This window comes from Barbatula barbatula (genome assembly GCF_947034865.1).
Source record: "Barbatula barbatula genome assembly, chromosome: 25".
NCBI classification, from domain to species: Eukaryota; Metazoa; Chordata; class Actinopteri; order Cypriniformes; family Nemacheilidae; genus Barbatula; species Barbatula barbatula.
Window position 1 is genome coordinate 12,558,436 of NC_136788.1, and position 23,406 is coordinate 12,581,841.

At 38.7% G+C, this 23,406-nt stretch overlaps 1 protein-coding gene across 1 annotated transcript; it reads right to left on the reverse strand.

The window, feature by feature from the left end:
* Positions 1-3,689: 3,689 nt before the first annotated feature.
* mpped2 (metallophosphoesterase domain containing 2b) lies at positions 3,690-22,243 on the reverse strand. The gene is made up of 7 exons (XM_079450174.1): positions 21,871-22,243; positions 20,373-20,627; positions 18,460-18,641; positions 17,288-17,513; positions 5,211-5,326; positions 4,966-5,079; positions 3,690-4,846 (listed from the first exon to the last, which is right to left on the reverse strand). Exons 2-7 carry the CDS (start codon positions 20,498-20,500, stop codon positions 4,728-4,730), a joined length of 885 nt encoding a protein of 294 aa, XP_079306300.1. The 5' UTR covers positions 20,501-20,627; positions 21,871-22,243; the 3' UTR covers positions 3,690-4,727.
* Between the last annotated feature and the right edge of the window lie 1,163 nt (positions 22,244-23,406).

The window sequence follows — 23,406 nt, forward strand, 5'->3', positions numbered from 1 at the left end:
ATTTGTTTGTGCAACGCTTTGTCGGGGCTGAACGTAGCCCAGCATCAAAATATACCTAACCCAGCATAACCCATGTTTTTTCCAACAGGGCCAGTTTTGACCTGGCTTGTTTCTGTGACAGGATCTTTGACCTCATGTTGGCTGTGTAACCTGTCCATTTTACTTTCACGTCTGAAGCATTGATTCTTTTTTACAGAAGGTGTAAGAGAAACTTAAATTGTGTGTTTGTAAAAGAAAAGTGAATGCTCACTCGGATTCATAGTCTCTTGACCCCTAAAACACACACAGTATGTGCCTGAAGAAACAAGTGACATTTATGTTTAATGTCCTGAACTTCTTCTCCCAAGATGGATGGAGACGGGTAGATTGAATGAGAGAATGAAAGAAAGAAAGAAAGTTTGGAAAGCTCACATTTTTTCCCACGGAGTGCTGTTTCCCCCTAGTGTTCAGAATAAAAACACTACAGTATCTCACATGTAATGTCGTTCTGCATGCCACTAAGTACACAGTAGATAGTGGGATCATTTATAAATGCATGTCAAGCACCTTGCATTCAGCACTTAAGCCTAAAGTCCTCATGACAAATAATATTTTTTGTAGTAGACTAAAACCTGGTTCTGCTATAAAACAACTATAATAATAACATAAGGCACATGCTATTTATAAATATTTTACTATTCAATTTTTTTAATACATGTTACGCAAGTGGATGAAAAACAGAGTCACCCAGTCATTAAAGCGTTTTCATAACCTTTGTATTTTGCACTTATATTCTTTGTTAATTGAGTTGTTTTTTGTCATGACCTCTAGATGGAGCTATAGTCACGAGAACCTTTCATGACCATCAAGTGTCAGTCAAAGCACACATACAGATATGCTTTGATACACCAGCCAGCTGCGACAAAACAGCATCTCCGAATGTTTAAGATGAGCAAACAGCAGTCACATATGCACAAAACCTGTAAGTATCACATTCAATACTAATACAAATTAATCATTTACAGTTTTTAAAATGTTTGGCACCATTAGGCATCCCTATATTTTGGGGCCACGCCTCCGTTTGATGGTGTACTCGTAAACACTGTAAGAATCTACTAAATAAAGCTTTTTCAATTTGTAAAAATGCGAAAAATCTTTTTTATCTTTAGGTTAAAAGTGGGGTTCGGTTATAGTGTTTATAAATAGCTGTGTATAAAAACAATACTCTATGGAATGTCCTTATAGATAAGTTAACATACAGGGGATCATTGCTTGAAGGGTTAGCGTGACATTACGCATTAAGAAAAATGCGTTTCCGGAGAAAGCCACTAGATGGAGCCAAAGCCCTCAAGATTGAGTTCACCACACGACGTTGACCACCAACTCATTACTCTTGAAAGATATTTACATATTTTACTACAATTTCTTACTTTGAGTCCAAGACTACAATTACAATCAACTTATCAAAGGGCAGCTACTGTAAAATAAGCAGAAGCATTTGCACGTATGTATGTGTTGGAGGCCTAAATGTAGGCTATTTATCAGCACTAAACAACAGTATTTTTTTATATTTCAATTCTATCCTTTGACCATCCAGATGTAGATATAAACGGTTCACGTGATTTAATTTGCGTATAGCTGTGACGAGATGATTGATTGACTTTACGTGCTTATTTAGCATATTGTTTACTATATTTATATACTGAATTGCTCTTTAGATTGTATCTGATTACCATATACGTATACATCAGAAAATACTGTATGTTAATAAACCGTAAAGCATGTGTGATGAATTATGCAACAGTAATTGGTTTCTGCCCTTAGAGATGGATAGGATTAGGATTTTGATCAGGATAAAGATTAGATTAGGATTCTTATTAGGATTAAGAAAGAAAAGAAGATGTCCCGAAACTGATTTTCTTTTTTTGAAGCACAGATCTCACGCGCTATATTGCCGTAGGGCTCCTGTAATTCAGCTACTGTTAATAATTCCACACAAGTAGTCCAAAGTATACAGAGATTTCCGTATGATTTATTCATTTTGTTTACTCCCTCATTGATTTATTACACTCAGCTGAATATATGGAATTTGTCAGGTGGAAAACCTAATGTACTCCTCGGTGGGGCTGTTTTTCTCTCTGGCTCTGTGTTGACAGGGCACAATGCTTCGGCCTCATAGCATTAAGTGTCAACGTCAAAATGATTTGTAGACCTGCTCAGGGAAAGAAATGAAAAGACACAAGAAAACAGACCAGCGTACCTCGGGGTTTCACAAGAAATGAATCTATTCCAACGCGGACCATTAAAATCGGTTTAATACAAGTACATTAAAATAAATGATGACTTTGACTTAACAATGGCCACTTTTAACCCTGGATTAAGTACAATTTACATTTGTCATTTATGAACTGAACTTTAACCCTGGGATATAAAGCGCTTCAATCCGAATGTAGGTTAACAATCAGGTTAACAATTGCAAATGTCAAAAGCTCATTTCTGACTCATCAATATGACAAAAGAATATTTTATACTCTAAACCTCATTATATATTGAAATGTCTCTCTCTCTCTATTTCTAGAAATACTTCTAAAGGGAACGTTCCTCCTTTTACTGCATTGCTGCACGATGCCAAGCAACGTCCAATTGTGAACAATATAGAAAAGACATCAGGCCATGTGCATATAATGGAAGGTCTCAAAGAGAAGCACTCCAAAGCACAAGAAATTCCTGGACACTTACAAGAAGATATGGATGTTTCGCTGCAGGGAAGGGTATGTGAAACCAAGCGCTGCATCGGATCTTATGTATTCAGCTCAACCTTTAAAAGCTGACATGACACCATTCTGCATTTTCTTACCGTTTAGAGTTGGTCGACACTGTAGGATGTTGACTGATTGAACATCTTTGTGGGGTCAGAGTGAACAAACGCTCTATGAAGCCTGTGACATCCATTAGAGACAAGTACGCCAAGGCTGTGATGACAAATTTCCACGATCGATAGCATCCGACAGGATAACATGAGGTTAGGGCCATCTCTGTCAAAGCTATCTATTTATTTTCAGCTCTGACAGATGTGGGGTAATTAATGGGAGACATTAATCAATCAAGGCCGTTGCTGAACTCAGAAGTAACAAAATGCACAAGAATGTCTTTTGTTGGCAGCGTTGGAACGGAATTAAGCTTTTTAATGATCAGTCGAGTGGTTTTGTTTAGCTTCTAATTGAAGTGGATTTGAAAGGCTTACACTGAACACGTGACATGTTATGCTATAAACATGCTTTACGCTACAGTTTGGGCAAATCTGTTCATTCTTTGTTATAACTATTTCTTCACATTCCTGTTTTCATGCGTAGCCTTATCATTTTATGCATTTAAAATATTAGAATGTCTGATTTTTAAAAGGGGTAGTTCACCTAAAAATTCTGTCATTATTTATTCACACTCATGTTACTCACCTTCGAAACTAGTATTCGAGTCTTTCTTTTGCGAGACACAAAGGAAGATATTTTGAGAAATCACCCAGTGGATGTCTGTAGTGTGTTCTGCATAGGAACGAAAGTCATACTGGTTTGGGCTGACATGAGGGTGAATACATGTTTTATTTCTTTGGGTGAACTATAGGCTACCCTTAAAATTATGATAAAGATGCATTTATTTGAGCTTGTTCAATTTACTGGTATTGTATTTGGAAAAGACGAAATGACAGCGGATAAAAATCTTGCATTTTATTTGCATATAAACTTGGCTAAATGTCACGATGGATAAAAAAGTCACAAAACATAAAGAAAGCATGTACAAAGCAGAAATTACATGTTTTTTTTTTGAGCCAACTATGCATATCCACACAGTGCAATAACAACACGCACAGTAACACAATACAAGTAAAAATGGCAGTTACATGAAGAAAAAGAAAACCATTGGCTTGGAGTGTTATTTCATTTTCAGCTTCGAAGCCAATGGAATAATACAGGTATAGCAAACCCAGGATAAGCATTATTTGGTTCTTTACAGAACTAACCAGATTTACAGAATTTAGAAACTGTTTAAATATTTTCACATATATATTCAGGGATAAGACCTGTCAGCCTGTCACATTGAGACAACTTATCCTCTTTTAATATGATCAAGACTGCAAATTTAGCCTCGAGAACACAAACAGCGATAATGTAAAATGTCCATTCACAACGACCTCATTTAAAAAGTCACAATGGCTTCCATATTTTTTACATACACTCTACCTCTCTGTTATATGCTGAGAGCACAAATGCATATGCTATGGTGTTTGATGGCATGTAAGATTAAGTTAAAGCGAATTAAAAATAAAGTCTGATTGATAATAAATATCAGACCTTTAGGATTGAAAATGAAGTATGAACTTGCCCCGATAAATCCAAAACACCACACAAGGTATTGAGTCCATGACCTTAAATAACGTTATAATAAATTTACAAAGCACAATTAATATTAAACCATAACCATGGTCAGGTATTGCTCACACTTCGAGTACCTTTATAAATGCACTTTTATAATCCTGACCAAAATAAAGCAATTACAGAAGGCAACGGATGCAAACGAATTACAAAGAAGTCACAAGTTCTTCGCCCACCGATAGACATTCGAATGCCATGGGCTTCATTCCGACTGTAAAAAATATTCGATTTCCATGCATTTTTAAATACAAGCAGTACAAAAAGACCATTCATTTTAATGAAGCTGTCATGTAGAAAAAAGGGGGCGGCTTTTGAGTCTCAGGAGTTTCCTGGGTTGGGCAGATCAAATATGATTGGTGGATTGGTGGGCTGGAAACTGACTGTACATGTGGAGGAGTTGATAAATGTTGTGTAGCCATCTGTCATTATGCCATACCCTGAGAGAGAGAGAGAGAGAGAGAGAAAGAGAGAGAGAGAGAGGGGGGAGAGAGAGAATAGGATTAAAAACAAGGAAATATTTGCATTATCCATCTTTTGTTTTTAGACTAAATCTCACCTTCATGGATTCCTCCATACGCGTGAAGTTTGGGTCGCACCCTCTTCTGTACAGTGTTGAGAAGCTCCACGCATCCGACTCTCTGGAGCTCTTTTGGAACCCAATCTCTGAACCCTGTGCCAAGTCCAACATCGCATCTTTAGTCATCATCGCATTTATGACAACTTTAAAACACAGCAATCCATCCGGAGACACCATCTGCCCCACACAAGCATCTACAGTTACGTTACCATTTCCACGCTTACCCAGAGGAGGCCCGTGTGTCATAAGAATATCTATATCTTCAGGGATCTGGTTCCACTTATCGAGTAGGGACTGGCCACGAGGTAAGTTAAAGCCCCATCCATTAAACCACGGGGTCCTGGGGGAACACAAAAAGCGTTTAGTGCACTTCATAAACGTCAAAATACTCGCAACGCACGCCCGCGCGACGTTCTCCCAAGCAAAGGTTGACAATATCCAGATCGCTTTCTTCCTTTTTTTAAACAAACAAAGAAAATCCCAAAATGCCTCGGAGTATAGAAGTATCAGATGAGGCCCCGGCACAACCCGGGCTATTCATTTCAGTCTCTGTCAGGGCGTTTGGCGGTTTACAGCGGAGCAGAGGTCATCTGTAGAGGAGGCAGATTGATCAAGCTGTCAACACCAATGAGCAGAAGCATGTTAATAAGAGTTTTATTTCCCTTCTGGGACAGGTCTGCTGACAGGCCACGGTAACCCAGGCCAGACCTTTATTTACCACTCTCAGACCCCGTCTGATAAGGGCCAAGTGTCTGGCCCCGGCTAGACAAGGCTGCGCAAGGCCAGGGCTAAATGTAGGCCTTGGTAGAGGAGGCAGGAACTGACCCCTTGCTGATAAGCAGGGCAGGGTGATAGATGGAGACAGTGCAGACAAATGAGAACTGGAGAGCTCTGTGGAGAGCACAGTCTCCGGCACTGCATCTGCAACCGCTCACCGGTGCTTACCAAATGGCAACAGAGCACATGATTTCTTATTGGCGATGTGAAAATGAACAAGAAAAACAAACAAAGATTTAGAAGAAGCTTTAATTCTAGCCTTATAACATTAACATTTTCCCACAGGAGCGCTAAAATTGTGAATTAAGGATGCTTGTGCAAAAGGCTGGTGTAAATTTTCCTTTTTCTTTGACCCAAAGAATTAATCTTTGTGCTACTGTACCTTTAAGACCTGATTATGTAAACGACCTGTTATAATTGGCTGGCCACCGCATACTAATGTTCACAATATCCACAGTCATTTATCAGTGTACTTGTAAGTATTTCTTAAGAAAGTAGGGCTGCACGATATTGAAGAAAAATGTTATAACGTGATATGCAAAATAAAAAACATTTTTAAAGCATGGCTCACCCAAAAATGTATCATTTACCCACCCTCTTGTCATTTTAAACCCGTATGACTTTTTTATGCAGAACAAAACAAGATATTTCAAAGAATGTTGGTAACTGAACAACGACGGTTCCCGTTAACTTCTATTGTATAGACACAATACAAATGCAAGTCAAATTTATACCGCGATCATAGAGGTATTTTCATTTGGGGTGAACCATCACTTTAATAATGTGACGTGCAATAGATATACAATATTTAAAAAGTCATTTAAGTTTGTAACTTCAATTAAAATCATATTGAAATATACATAAAATAATGTTAAACCTATCCATTATATAAAAATACTCATATTTGAATTTATAGCTCACCAGTCAACCCCACTTTTGACTTTAAACAAATGTGAAAGTATTAAAACCACACCATTGTAATATGCACATATAATTTGAATATATCTTTTAACCCCATTAAAATGTTAATGTAGTTATTTGCCCTTTAAACTGGCTTACGGATGAATATCAAAACAAGCACTGGGAAGGAGGTTATAAATACTAAGTAGATAAATAAAAGCGGCTAATAGAATTAATGAGTCTTAAGTAGTTCGACACAGGCATGAATACAGTATGAGAACATATGGCCAGTTGTCCACAGGTCATTTTACAATGAGCACTTGACAAAGTCACAGCCTCTAAGAGGAGGTTAGGACCGGAGGGAAATAAGATTTTCACAGCATATTCCCAGAGACCCGAGGACCGAATCTTTTTCTTTGCTGAATTATGTTGAAACAGATGAGAAGAGCACAGAGACCGGAGCCCACGGAGTTGTACTCCCTCAGAATAACAATACAGTCCATAAGAGCCCTGGAGCAGAGCATTGAAAACCAATTACGGAGAGAACGAAAAAGCTTTTAGTGAGAAAAATGGAAAAGCTCTTGGTTTGTCGCTTTAAAATAGCTTCCAATTAAACTCGGAGACCCAATTAAACCCTGGTGCAAAGGAACGGAGTCCTTCAAATAACAAAACGGCAAAGTTCCACAAACATCAAGGCTGAGCTAAGGCGCGACACTGAAGTTTCCACTTAAGCTAAATTCTTTGTGCATCCTCTCCTCAAAGCGGAAATACCGCATGACAGCAGGAACATTTTGTATGCATGCATTTTTTTTCTTTTAATATTTTTTACCAATGATGAAACTGTGAGCTTGGCTGCCCGGCTCAAGGCCACAGAAATACAAATTTAGTCAAAAACCATCTTGTCGTGGCTGAATGAGACTTGTGCTTAAAAAATAAGCAGTTAAACATTGTCATTTATGCACTTTACAGACAAAATTTCAGTTTGAAAAGCAAACCGCTTGTTTTGGTGCTAATCGAGATTAACATGTTTATCACTTAATAATAAATACAAACTTTCCTTACAAAGCTGAAAGGAAATATTTAAAAGGAAACTGTTGCCAAAGCAACGCTCCCTCATTAACCAAACTAAATAGTCGTTTATGTAGGGGACACTAAATGTCCATCATCGTGGCCTGACAGGCTGTCTCACAGACTTCCATAGACATTATCTACTATTTGTCAACCCATTAATGCTTCTACATAGATTGAGCCGAGAGACCGGAGCTGATAGTGGATAAAATACAGCCTGAATAGAGGAAATGGCTGTCGTGGTCTCGGCGTAAGTGTGTGTGTGTTTGCTAGCCAGGCTTGTCTGCAAGTGATTGATGGAAAGGCAAATAAAGGCGAGTGGCTGCTTTCGAGCATGTGCACTGGGCCGATACTCTTGGGTACAATCTCTCAAGCCCTGTTAGCTTTCCTGCGAGTGCGCTTGGTGCGTCTGCTTTAACTCGCATATAAACGTCAGAGTCTGTGTCGGGCTTCCGTCCTCGCATCGAACCAGTCGTCAACGGACTGTCATTACATCCTGACACACATAAAAACAAATGGGGGATCACAGATTGAAAAACAAATACGGGGAGGCAGTACAAATGAGCTCCCGAATGGTCTCTCTGTGAGCAGAAAAGCATAACTCTATTTTATCCTAGTCAAGGAGAAGACAATTTCGCCGAAGCTCAGAAATGAAGTTGGTGACAAAGACGTGTAAGATTGCGAAGGCAACAAAGTTATGACCTACATGAGCAGAACAGAGAATGATGTTTTTCAATGACAAATGCTGACATCTAAGGAGCAACCTAGCCAATGGGCGAAAGATATGAAATAGATGATATAGTCGCTGTCCTTCCAAAACCTCTCATGTCCAGATTTGCTGTTTTTCAGGTAATGTAAAAACAGTGTTTTTAAATGATTTATTGGTTGGATACTTGCAAAACCCAGTGACAAACATAAACTGTGACTAATAATAATGATTTATAAAAATAAGAATCACCAAATATGGAGATACAAGCTTTCAGAAAGACAGCAGCGATTTGTAATTTATTATTATAGCTACTTGAGGTGCAACAACTAAAGTTAAACCTGATACAAAAAACTAGGGATGTAACGATTCACTCGGCTTGCGATAGGATTTGCGATACTGATCTCACAATACGATTCGTTCGCGGTTTATTTTTACAAAATGATTCGAGACATTAGAAACGAACAACTGCCCTTTTATTATTTCTCAAATGCTGCGCATTTCTTTGTAAAATAAAAAGAAATGTTGTCAAATAACAAAACTAAACGGCAAATTTAAAACAAATTCCAAAGAAAATAGAAAATGAATACAAAATGATCTTTAAAGTAAACAGACTAAAGGAGAATTTTTACTTGTGCGTCAGACCTACACAGTAGGCAACGTGGCGGTTTTCTTTTATACCGCTGTCCACATCGACGGGCGTGTTGCTTGCGTAACCATGACAAGAACCGAAGAATAAGCAGTTCGTTGTGTACTGTATTTGAGAAGCATTTAGCAGTGATAGCGACAAGAAAACTTTCACTTTTGCAGCTTGACTTGTTAAAACAAAAAAACACGGCATTTATTTAGATAATTCATTCGGAAATGCGTATGAGTAAACCTGACAAAACCTTTTACCTGAAGGGAGACCAATCACAGCGTTAGCAATCCTCGTGGTATTGGCTACGATGTAGGGTACGGTATAGGGTACGTGTCTCTGTGTAGACTAAAGCGTAGTTCCGACTCAGAAGTAAAATCACACGATTGTTTTACATTTAAGAAATATCAGCATAGCCATGTTTTCCTAGCTTGTAGTAAACACAGTGGCCCCTGCTGTTGAAAACATGTATTGCGATTCAAATAACATCTCAACCGGCTAGAATTGCCACATATTATAACCGGCCATCCCTACAAAAACCTGATGTACGATATGTATTAAATAGATAAGACTTTGTACAATATGCCAAGACGTGACCTACGTCAAAATGTATGTTTTGGCTTTTTTATATTTAGTTTCTTCTTTTTTATATACAGAACAAGGTTCAATTAAACCTTGAATATTGACAATTCTATAACAAGGTGTACTGTACATACAACCAAAATGTTACTTAAAATTGAAACATCGCCTTTCCCCCAAATATCGTGATAGTATCGTGTTGTAAACCCGGTACTGTGTATTGTATGCATCTTGAGCTGAGTATCGTGTGTATCATACCCCTACTAACCTCATTTTGCCTGTGCAAAACTTCATCATAACCATGGAGTTTGCCTGACAATTTTTCCACAATTTCCCATGTCTCTGTGATATTCTGGGTCCTAGATATGCCTGGGGCCTCACACAGGGCTTCCATACTATACACTGTCAGTCAAAATAGTCTATATCCGCATGTCCTCTTTGATATTCTGGTGCCAAAAGATGTCTGTGGATCCCAGAGGCCTGCGCACATAGCCCCAAGTCAAATAAGCCCAGGCTCATTTCTTTACAAAATATTCTTATACCTATATAATGTGTGCCTAGAGCAGTGTTTCTCAAACTTTTTCTGCCATTCCCCACTTTGGAGGGAGGGAAGGGGTCCGAGCCCCACCTGTCCCCGATAGCAAAAAAAGGGTTATAAACTTTAGGTCCACTGTCTGTCTTGGTTTTATCTGCTGGTGCAGATAAATGTAAGGCTTACCTTTAAATGTCATTGTTTTGTTTTGATGGGAATGGTCAATAATAAAGTAATTAATAGAGATTTGTCAAAAAAATTTCAAAATGTCCACCCATTTGTCGCGCCCCACTTGTCATCTCTCTATTCCCCACCAGTGGGGCCTGCCCCACACTTTGAGAAACACTGGCCTAGAGACAATGGGTTCTTCAAGTCTGCAATGAGAGTACAGTTTTGTACCAGTTTTAATTTCAGCTGGATAAAAGTAACAAAAAGCGTATCAAGTTTTGGGTGGTTTGTGCAAAGACATTGATGTTTAATTACATAAATATAACATACAAATAAGAGAACATAACTGAAGAAATGAAAACCTAGCTTATATTCTGTATATTAGTTGAGAAAGATATGAAAAAGCTTTAAAGAACAAAAAACCCTTCTCAGAAACTGTGCTCTTTATGGAGACACAAGTGTTTATTTGTGTCTGCTTTGGCTGTGTCTGTTATGGCTGCGTAAGCACTTTGTTTTGATGAACTCTCTGTGACCTGGACACAACACACAGACACACACAGTGGCACACAGGAGCAGACGCCTGTGCCGCGACTGAAACACCCCCCACCCCCAAAACACACAGTCTCTGTGCTTACTTAAGAATCAGTGTGCCAATCTAATGCTCAGCACTGCCAGCCCTTCAGACACCTCACATTCAAAAAGGATTGCTGAAATATTTATCTGCCCCTGAAAGAGACTGGGATCAGAGACAGAGTGCTGTGATTCTGAAAGGATAAGGTTGCCGAGGTCGGGGGAGAGAGATAGATGCGAGGCATAAAGAGAAAACAGAATAAGGGGGAGAAATGAGAGGACTTTGGGACTGGTTTTGCCAAGGCTCCAATCAGCTCGTGCTGCGAAAAACAAACAATGAGAACTATATCGACCTATCTTCCCAATTAAAGAAAGTGATGGATCTTCATAGTACAGCATGTAGTTTCAGACTCCCTATGACAATTCAATGCAGTTCCCTTTTTCAGAATGCAGTATCCTTTAACAGGACTCACGTTTACTGTGGCTTCCATAACTGAATTTTGCCTTAACAGGGCATTACATTTGTCATTCAGCACTAAAGCTTATTAGGTTGCGGTTTTCAACAAAAACACCTGGTGTTGTACAAACAGCTTATAAAAAAGTAGCCCCACGCAACCTCGTAGATTCAAAGGAACAGTTCACCAAAAAAAAAATTAAACTTCTGTCATTTACTAACCCTCAAGTTGCTCCAAATCTGTTTCCAAAATAAATGTCTTTGTTCTGATGAACACCGAGAAAGATGTTTGGAAGAATGCTTGTAACCAAACAGTTTTTGGACACCGTTAACTACCCCTAACAGTTGAAAAAATTGCTTTAAAATTTTTTTGATGAATATATGAAAGCAAACAGTTCTGGGGCACTTTTATTGTAATTTGTCCTACTATGGTAGTCAATGGTGGCCAAGAACTGTTTGGTTACAAGCATTCTTCCAAATATCTTTCTCTCTGTTCATCAGAAAAAAGAACTGTAATATTTGAAACAAACCGAGGGTGAGTAAATGATGACAACATTTTTATTTTGGGGCATAACAGTCCTCTTACACTAAGCATGTGCCCGTTTCAAATTTCCATATCTCAGTTATTGCAAGACATTTATTGCTGTATGCTATATAATTGAAGTATCTTTATTGTTATTCTAAATGTGCTTTTTTAACACTAATATATTGAGCATTTAAAAAACTAGATCAAAATAATTTCACAAATAATTAAAATGATTAGCTTGTAATTAATGAGATGTAGTATTCTATATGCTACAGTGTTCCATTAACATATTTACATTTCTCTGAAATATGTAATTATTCATAGTGTTTTGCGTTGCCCTGGTAACAATATTGCAGAAAATATCATAATAACCCTATTTTTTTAAAAGTCTAGTTCACACCAGTTTTTTTAAAATCGTTATAAATGTATCAATCTAAATCTATCTTTCTAATTGTTCTAAATTACGATACAGACAAACGACATTATTGGGATCATTTTCAGACAAATTTTTTCCAACTAATGAACAATACCACTTTGACAACCAATCAAAATCCATTCAAATTTCAACGGCTCACGCTCTTAAAATGTGAAACTGCAGCATACGAGCTTGGAATAAACATAACGTAATCGTACATCTGGTGCTAATGCTAATAGTTACAGTTATAGTTATCTTTACAGTCATTTTTGATGTGAATGGACAATGGACTGGACAAAATGTGTTATGTCTGAACACCGCCTTCAAAGCACACTGAAAATAGCCTCATTAAATCCCACCGGGAGACGATAAAAACAAACAAGTCTACTGCTCCACTCTTAAAGCGTTTTAAAGAAATACAAAACAAGAAATCTCCACATGGTCAACAACACCCCAGCCATCGTATTTTTGCGCACCCTACTTTCTAAATATCCCTGACCTCTTTCCAGTTGGTCAACTTTACTTTCTCTTTTTGAACTCAGAATGTCCCCCCTTCACAATCTGCCGGGCCTGGTACCAAAACTGCCGCCAGCCATCGGCTAGCCCAGAGGAGGAGATGTCAGCTGTTAATTACCCCTGACAAACGAGGGCACCTTCAAGCTAAGGGTCAGCTTACAATCAGTGACGTGTGCAGGTAGCCTGTCGTCAGATGCAGAAGACGATTGTTGATTCCGCAGAGGTCTCTCTGTTGATAGGCGAGAAGGCCGGACGAAGGAGGTAATTACATTTATGGACTGTATGGAAGTCACTGTTTCTGGGTTTTTTCCATGACAAAAGAAAGTGGTTCCAAGGTCAATGAAGAATGAAAAATTGTTTTCATACCAAACAAACTATCTTTCGAGCCGGGTAGTATCGGACAAAGAGCATCTAAATTTAACCAAACTGCTATACACACCGGCATGTCGGTCAGTTACAGACCCTGTCAACACGTCTTTACAGTCAATTACATTTTAGACTAGTCAATTACTATTCATTAGCAAGCCTTCTGATGCCAGAGTAATGTTCAAGTTCATCACATTAACACACATTACGCTGAAGATGTTATTAACATGCCTGACAAATCTTACATCATCCTGTGAGCGCAGGTGGATTGCATCGTTTTCTGTTTTAGGAAAAGTGCTGATATTTATATTTTAGTAGCTTTAAGGATAGTCGTTGTTTATATGTATATTTCATTATGATATACTAGCTTTTAAAGGTCCAATATGATATTTTAGTCTTCAGGGGTATAAAAATACTTTTTTTTTCTTAGAATAAGATATTTTTATGTACGTACACCGCCGGTCCCTTGCATGGAATTGGCGATGTTGTTTCTACAGTACACTCTTTAAAAAAAAAAGGTGTTTCAAAAGGTTCTTCGATGCCGTAGAAGAACCTTTGGGTTCCATGCAGAACCTTTAAAATCTGAAGAATCTTTCTGTTTAACAAAAGGTTTATTGTGGCGTTCTTTGGTGCAACTTCAAAGAACCTTTGACTGAATGGTTCTTAAATGGTTCTACTCCGGCAAGGCTGTGAAGAACCTTTTAAGCACCTTTTTTTTTAAATATGTTATCTCCTTTGGCAAAGAAGCGAAAACTTGACGACATCTTTGTCCTGTGTCAGTCGCCATAGTGCTTTGAAAGGGGAAGGAGTGAGCCATTGGTTGCAATTCGCAACCTCACCACTAAATGCGTTTAAAATGCTCTAAATTTCATACACTGGATCTTTAAAAAAAAAAAAGCTGCATCTTTTTTTTACATTCATTTATTGGGCAAGTACAAAAAAGTTGGTGTTCGAAACGGTCTCTATACCTTGCTCCGGTTTGCAACGGTAAGTATAAAGCGTTTTATAATAATGATTTATAATTTGAGCCGTCTTCTATGATTTCATGGGAAATGTCGGTTTGACGTCATTAGATTTGGAAAGTATTGTAAAGTAACCTGCAATTTTGTGTATCAAACAAAGATGCCGAAAGAGGCAAAGTTATAGATTGCTTTTAAGAATACCAGCAATAGTATTTGCATCAATACTGAGCCACCAAAATAAAACAGTGATGTTTCCACGCGACAAAAAAGGATCTATAGAAATGCATTGTTTCAAATGATAGCAACGTCTACATGCTTTAAAGGGATAGTTCATCATTTACTCACCCACTTTAATTTCAAAAACCTGTATGACTTTCTTCCACATGACACAAAAGATGATATTCTGAAGAATATTGGTAACCGAACAACAGTGGTACCCATTTCTTGCATTGGTTGCACTTGTGCGAGTGAGTAAATCATGACAAATTATTTTTGGCGATGAACTATCGCTTTAACGGTTTTTCAAGGCTGCCATTACAATTCACACAGGGTCCTTTGGTAGAACATCAGACCAGCCAGTTAGTCAATGACTGCAGCGTAATTGTCCATTATATTAGTCAAAAGAAAGATGCGACCACAACAACGTCACAGGGTTATCACAGCATGGCGAACATTCATAAATCACAACATTAAGTATATTGTGCTTGAATCACAGATGTGTAGCATTTCTGGATTTCTCATTCACGAGCGTATAATAAATCATACAACGTTGGCACAAGGGATAAAGCTGCGATATAGTTTCTATGGCAGCGAAAGAGGCGCACCCCCACTATCTATTGTAGCCTTGCCTTTTAAACACTCACCCAAAATGAGCTCAGGTCACATGACTTTGTGTCTGCCTTCTCTAAGAGGATTAAAAAGCCTTTGATTTTCAAAAGCCGAACGGCCATTAAGCACAACTAGCTCGCTCCTTAATCAAACTAATTACAGCTGCAAGCTAGAATATATGCTGCACGTATCTCTTAAGTAGGATTAGTGTTATCAGGATACGTAATGCAAGATGGCCCGACTCCTACTAGATGATCTGGTTAGGCATATGAAGGCATATTGAAGATCTGTCCAGAGAGGAATCAAGCCGTGGGCGTCTCACAGTCAAGGTCAATGTACTACCTACGACGTAATGGAATACCGATAAATAAACATATGGAACACAGTGGAGCTTATTTTCTACCTCTGCCCAGATGGGAGCGCGGTCTGAGTCAGGCATGAGCGAGCTCTTTGTGAGGTAGATGAATAAAGCCGTGTAAATGACCTCCTTGATAGCTGAGGCCCGGGTCAGGAAGGTCAGAGCGACCCACTGCGAGCATACCCTTGGCGGGGGTCCACCGGGACTGGTCTCACGTTTTGATCCCGGCTCCCAACAAAAGCAAAAGGATGCGTCGGAAACAAAAAACACTTCCTGCAGGAGAGGCTGGGAAAACCATGACCAAAGAAGACTCCCTCCCCCCGACCCAGACCACCCATCACATGTCTGGCTTTCCTACTTATCAAAATTAGCATTGAATTTTGGCTGGCTGAAAACCTGCCAACAAATTGAATACAGTAGCTTCGTGTTCGTTTTTCTTTTTTTTGCTTTACGTGAGAAGAAATAATCACAACATAGCTCTTTTCAGAACACATGCTTAAAAATGGCTTCAAATGCACTTGACGTTATTGTTTATAATGTGATATATTACTCGTGAATTGTAATATACATTTCAGATTTATTTCTGCTTCAACACGAGAACAACTTGTCAAGCACATGACCAGGTTATTTATCAACCCAAAATGTAAATAAATATAATGTGTTACTTCAAATAAATCCTATTTCTGCTTATATAAATAAAGGGATATTTAACCCAAACATATTTCATAAACATTAATCAATTATTGAACCTCATGTTATTCCAAACCTGTATGACTTTCTTCTGCAAAACATGAAAGGGGATATTTTGAAGAACTTTTGTAACCAAACAGCATTGGACTTTTTCTCAAAATATTTGTGTTCTACAGATGAAAAAGTCATATACAGGTTTAAATAACATGAAGATAAATATAATGACAATTGTGATTTTAATTTCTCTAAGTATTTTGGAATTTAAAACACACAAAGGTGAATTTTCTGTATGCAAAAAAAAGTTATTGCTTTTAATTGGAGACTAAATCAAATGTGACCTTCACGTGTTTTCATGAGATTTGCTCAAACACATTAAGCCACCCTCCTCATCTTTCATTGACACCGCATCGCTTTCGTCTCCACAGACTTATTCTAACTGTCGACCGTCGTTTCATATTGCCGCAACGCTCTCCATGCCAAACACTGCTAAGCATCTATCCACACCTGAAATCTAACACAGCCCTGTGGGCGTCCCGCGGGAGAGAGGAAGGCCAGTGGGTGAGGGGTTAACTGAGATAATGGGTTGGCTTATCAGACGGTCAGGACTTCACATAAGGATGCCGATGTGCGATGACGGGTGTGTGTATGTGTGTGCGCGCGAGTCGGACTAATAGAGAAACAATGATGGATGGAATGAGAGAGTGAATGTGTGTGTGTCTGTAACATTATCTGCAACGAGTGAGAACATGTCTCATGTCCTGCAGAGCAGAAAGTACAACAGTGTCTAACATAACCCAGGTCTACAGAGGTCTGTCTGTCCACGGCCAAAGTCCATCAGTCAATCTCACGGTACGGCCCAGCCATGAAAAATGATCATTATACTTATTTGATTTCAATTAATCAGAGACAAAGAACAATGTGGGTCAATCTAGCCATCTGTTACTGAACTAAAAGACCTCACTTATGTTACGTGCGGTTTCAATATATACAACTCTGATTGCGATTTATGGAGCTTTATCAAAACTTCATCACACGGCTACTGGTTCTACTTTGGCTATACATAAACAAAAGCAATTTTATATGGTATCTGTTTGATATCGATATTTGGATAAATAAAGCATGCCTTAGCTTCAAATGTCTGTTTGAAGTGTTTGTAATTGTCTTCCCCACTGCGTGGGATCATAAACACAACCAACGCAAACCAGCAATGCTTCATACAACTTGAGAATTATATCTTTTTTTAACTTACCAAGGAGTTCCATATATTCGGAAGCCTTTAATGGTGACCTCGGAGTCCTGTAAATACACACAGTTTGTAAGGACGGACTGAACGTCGTCGAAATCCTCAGGCCTCAGTTTGGACACTGACGGGAAACGGTAGTAATCCTGCTTTATGAGTTCTGACATAAAGTCTTTATCGAACGTAAGTTCATGGTTTCCAGCGATAACAACTTTGTACTCATAGGGAAGAGTGCCTGTGAGAGAAGAAAGACAATGAGAGAAACACAATTTCGGAACCCTAAGTTTCTGCTGTATAGACGTTCAGCGGCCACAACTTACACAAACGTTATGTGGCCCAAACTTAACTTTCGGTAGACATCCCCAAAGAATCAATTTTAATAATTTAATACAATAAAATAATAATATGATTTATGACCAAACCATAAGTTAACTTCAGGCCAGGCACGTGTGTCCAATGAAACGCGTGTGGTCAATAAAAGTCTAAAATGTAATTCTGAAATGAGATGTTGTTTGAAATCATGTAGGACCAAACCTCTGACCCATTATGACATCGTGGCTTTTCTATTTATGTAATTTTTTACATTTTGTATGGCATTTAGGTCATCTAAAAATATCACAACATATAAAGAGGGTTTATATAAAGGCTTTGACAGTCCAAAGGCGAGCGTATAATTCAGCCCAACACAAAGGCTACTATTTGTAGGCAGTGGAATGACTTTGATTTCACTAGATAAACAATCTTTTTGACCCCCGTAACACTAAAAGAACCTTCATGATTTTATCAAAGTGAATTGTTGCCGAGACCAACAAGGCAAGAGCGAAGAGCAACTATTAAAGGCAACACCTGGGCATTTTTCAATTTCCAATTTGACCTCCTTCACCCCCCGGTAACACTACAGGCCTTTCTACTTGCCAGAAACAATGCTGATGAATTGTACAGCATGTACTCAGAGCAGCTCTATAGATTCAGTTTAAATCAGTTCTGACATCATACTAACAAAATATACTCCACTGACATAATTCACGCAAGTTCAGAGTAACACAATGCACTGATTTGCAACTGTCATTTGCAATTGTCTAATGGGAATTTAAAATCTTCTTACAGATTCTGACTGTTTAAGTCACTTAAACACGAGGTGATTGTCAGCAATTGTGACAGGACTGCTTTTAAAAACTTACCTAACCAGTCATTAAACTTCTTCACTTCAGACGGGAGGCCGAGCTCAGTGAAGTCACCTGTGTGAAGCAACACATCACCAAAAGGCATCTGGATATTATCTGTCCTCGAGTGAGTGTCCGAGACGCAGACGAATCGTGTGTGACCCACGGGTTTTGGCGCATCGTAGGGAAGTGGCTCTACCCTGTGGAGATAGTGAGAAAGTGTTTGTGTTAGAAACGTATTTGTACACATTTCTTTTCTTTTTTTAACATGATGCCCGTTTCTATAGCTTCGTTCAATGAACCATGTTTATTTTATTTAAAAACAATAAAACTAAAGATGTTAAGGTTTCTTTATCCAACGATATTTGAATTTACTTTATTACAAACCTTTTTTAAACATTTCGAAAACATAAAACTTCCTTTGATTCATAAAAATACTTTTTTTTTTTAAATTTTCATCAAATTACACTGTGAAGTTACGTGTACATTTAATGTATTTTTGTGTATGCTAATATGGTTTAAAGCATAAATACCGGCACACGGGTACCATGTTTCTATATTTTATACACACGTTCACTAACAGTTCTGCAATCAAACCACATTCAACTGACAAAAACAAGCTCGGAAATATTCTCTAGCATCTACAAGATCCATAAAAAAAACATAACCCAATCCTGTTGCCTTACAAGTGAAGTTCCAGTGTAAATTGGAAATGGCCCGGCGAGAGAAACAAAACAAAGCAGTAAATCAATGCTTCTGTAAGCCTCATAACACTTATGCTGATGTTAAAGGCTATTTATGTACCTTGTCTGTCCTCCTCTATCAAGCATTCTATGTGCAAAATTATATCACTGTCTACCTACAAATGTTTCCTCTGCATTGTTACCACACTGATAAATAAAGCTCCGCTGTACATTTGTTGGAAAAAGTGCTTTGCTGCAGGCAGATAATGGAGTAAAATGGCAAATGGCTGTTTTTCCACACTTAGGCTAAAAGCAATTCAATGGCACATGCATCCCGGTCGATTCTCTTTGCTTAACTTCATGTGCCTTAATTGCACAGTACCAATGAGGCAGCAATCTGGCTTGGCTAATCAGCGTGGTGCGTTTTCCAATATCCACACTGCTCCTCATTACGCCATCATCAGCATCGGTCAATAGTTAGATTTCTATAGAGGTAAGCCCTGACCCGGAGGTCAAAGAGCTATTGTTAAAGAGCTAATCAAGTCAACTAACCTTTGACCTCCCTCTGGTTAATAAGTACACGAACAAGAGGGGCAAGCCACTGTATTTGTCCGAACATCCAAGGATCTTGTGTATAAAAATCACAAAACGATTTTTTTTATGTATGAATGATGTACAACATTGTGATGTGTCTTTGTTCTTAACCTGCATTTAGATATAAATATTATTCAAAACTCAATCCCACAATGCACTTTAAATGACTCATTCATTGTGCATCTGCTAATCCAAAAGCCTATTTGCGTGGTGATCCAAGATTAGGATGGATGGGACAACAAAGTTTCTTTTTGTGCAACCAAATCACAAATTTAGACATACAAGTAAGAATTTGAAAATCTACATGTACAGTTCATGGTTAGGATAAAACCGTATTTGAAGAATTTAAATGAGATTTATGCAGTGGCAAAAAAACTCTCATTATCTCAGACATGAAAGCATAATTAAACCTTGTTGTTATGCCGGAAAAAATATAATTAAGACGCTTAATCTTCCAAAATTAAGTTAAAACGGTCAATTTAATTCATTTCAACAGAAGTGAAACCGCAGGAGTTCCTGGTCACCTGGTGGGTGAGATGAGACAAAGGCGACCAGATGTCCTTTCTGTCAACATTCTCCTCTTTCCTGAATCAATCAATTAAATCAATGTTTCGTTTACAGCAGGACTGTACACACACACACACACACACTCACATGTGAACATGTGGGGGCTGAAAACGGCTTTGGTTGATGTTGTAGTGGGTAAAGGCCTGGGTCGGGTTGGAGCTGTACTCATCCACAGAGATGGTGACCTTCCCCTGAGAGGAAATTCTGCGAGCCATGGCACCTCTGGTTGGGACATGAGCGGGTCACAGAGGAACAGAACTGATCCGGTGAGCTAGCATCTCAAGTCAACATGCAAAGGTTTGATCCGAGTAACCACCGCCTATGAGGACATCAACGTTGTTTCTATAAAACAAAACACGATACAATAAAAAGGGAGAAAGTATTAATACATTTATGCATTTGGCAATGCAAAGTGACTTAAAATTTAATGTATAAATTTGAGTTTGTGTGTTCCCTGGGAATCAATGACATTACCTTTGCACTGCTAACTCAATGCTCTACCAATTGAGCTAGAGGAAAATTTTTATTAAATAATTTTCCAAATACACGAACAGTTCCGTCTTTATATTTTAGCTGAAAATTTGAATTATTTTTCAAAACAAAGAAATACCTCTGTCCAGTCATGAACAAAAATGAGAATATCCATTCTCCACTACAGCAGTTGTCATTTTTATTTCTTGTTTGTTTGTTCCCACAGGCAGCACATATTTTCTACAGCTTCATGTTCATGCCCAATTAAATCAGATATTTTATAGACATCTGCTTATAATAGCAGGGAAAACGTCTAAATTATCATTTAAAAAGTGCATATGTGGTGATTTTATAATCGCATCAAAACGTTTTGTTGCCTAACCTTACCAGTCAAATACATACACAAGATGGTTTGCGCAGGTCGTACAATTCTTCGTTTATTTCATTCAGCTGCACTATCTCTACGGTCTCTGGCGAGCTAACCTTTCGCCGTAAACTTGAACTTTGGTCACCTTCCCTAGACGACCTTAGACCGGGCACATTAATAACGCTTGTGGCCAACAGCTCGTGTAACACGGTGAGCTGGCAGCCCTTGACTCTTTCATTACCTGTCAACAAAAGCCAAGCTTCGAAACTGGCACGGAAAACTCTGTATTTTTGTTTCATTCTACCGGTTTTTCAAAACCAGGTCGGGTTACTATAAACAAGCTGCTTTTGGTAGTAAAACGTAAAAAACTTTCACTCAAAAACCACAAATAAGCAAAATCGGAAAGACCTCGTTTTAGCAAGGCAAGAACGACCTAAAGCGCATGAAAGCCATGCGATCAAATATTTCCGCTTTCCACATAATTCCTTTATTCCGACGCCGAGCAAGGCTGAAACATGAAAGAAACTTGACCGCGGGAAAATGTTACAATGTATCCACTGCGCCGATGCAAAAAAATGTTGCAAAATATCCGCCGCGCTGTTCTAAAAACGCTACAACGTATCGCTGGAAACGTTCTGATCTATTTCCCTCGAACATGACAAGCAGCCACCTCTAACCCATTACCGCTTTGTGCCTCGCTGTTTTTTCCCCTAGCGATCTTCTTCTCGAAAAGCGACTTGTATGTACCTTCTCTTCTGGCCCAAAATCGGGGGTCGTCCGCTGAACTGTCATAGACGACGGTCATCGGATATTTAAGAAGCCGCGAAAGGTTGAGGTCGTGTCGGGTAGGGCAGAACCTTCGACCCCCAGGGTCTTTCTCCACCAGCACTCCCAGTGAAATGCGACAGACGAAGAAGGCGGGAGGTAGGAGGGAGAGCAGCGTCGATGGGGGAAGAGGGGGAGCCCGAGAGATACGAGTGCAATGAGCTCTCGCTGCCACTGGGGTCAGAGAGCACAACGGTAGAGCGCCACTGTCACGTCTGGGGGAAAAAACCCGACCGCCATTGGATAGTACCTTAAACCGGAAAACGTACGCGGCAGGGCAGACAGCCAATGATCTTGCCAATTTTAAACCGCAGGTATTTTACAAAAAAAACAAAGGTCAGGGAGGAAGGATTTTTGCATTTGAATTGGTTTTGTACTGTTTTGTATTTTGTAAGTGCTTCGAAGGCCGGGTTGGCTTTGTGGTCTATCACACTGATTCTCATCTGGCCCCTGATCTTACAAGGATAACCTGTGTTATTAAAGTAAGAGAAAATGAATTAAAGTTTTATTATGCACATGACAATTGCCTGATATGAAACACTTGCAGGTTAAATATTAAAGAATCAACATTGTGTAAATGTACAAGGATAGCGTGATTTTGTTTTCAGTCTCGTACAGATATTGTACTAGAGTTAGACATGTAAAGGGACGTATGAAGAGTTTGATTCCAAAATGAGATAACTCATGTTTCTTTATTATGTTACTATGTTTTCATTGTGTTAGTTTGCAGTATTTTAAGTCATTAGGGCTCAAATCTAAACAAATCAACTGCAGTGTGATTGATATCAATTGGCACAATTGCATCTCATTTTGGAACCAAACTCTTCATATATTTATTTATGTATAAGTATTATTTACATTCAGAACCGACCTGTGAGCCATCTGAGAACTGCTCTAGCGAGGTAACTTATGATCACATATCACTAAATTATTTTGTATGACTAATAAATGTGCCTCATATGCATCAATGCATTAATTAAAGACCTATTCATAAAATATAATTAGCTGCACAGGGGTCATGGGTTCAATAAGGAATACACATACTTATGTAAAAATGTCTAGCTTTAATGCACTGTTTGGATAAAAGGGTCTGCCAAAGCGCATACATGAAAAAACTAAATTGCCGAGATAAGTACAATATATTGAATTACTGAATTAATGCAGTAACACTATTGAGACAACGAGACAGAATGAAACTCTGATTCGTACCTCTTCTTCATGCACGCGCAAACATGCATAGGTACTAAACCCTTATGTTGTCCTTGCATGTACATGGTTGTCATTGAGGTTTATGCGAGTGAGAAAGAAAGCGAGAAAGAACAGGCATTCTTTGAAGAACAGAGGCTGAGGGAGGCAGGCAAATGCAAGCTGAAAGGGAATTTTACTTCCATGGCAACCAAGCTGTTCTGGCTTCCGTGCCTTCTGTCATCCAGTTATATACTGACAGAGGCTAGCATC

Coding starts and splice junctions, on each gene's coding strand:
- mpped2 (XM_079450174.1), bottom strand. CDS start 20,500: ATGGCTCGCAGAATTTCCTCTCAGGGGAAGGTCACCATCTCTGTGGAT. Junction 18,642..20,372: donor CAGCCCCCACATGTTCACAT/GTGAGTGTGTGT, acceptor CTATCTCCACAG/GGTAGAGCCACTTCCCTACG. Junction 17,514..18,459: donor GAAGTTTAATGACTGGTTAG/GTAAGTTTTTAA, acceptor CTTCTCTCACAG/GCACTCTTCCCTATGAGTAC.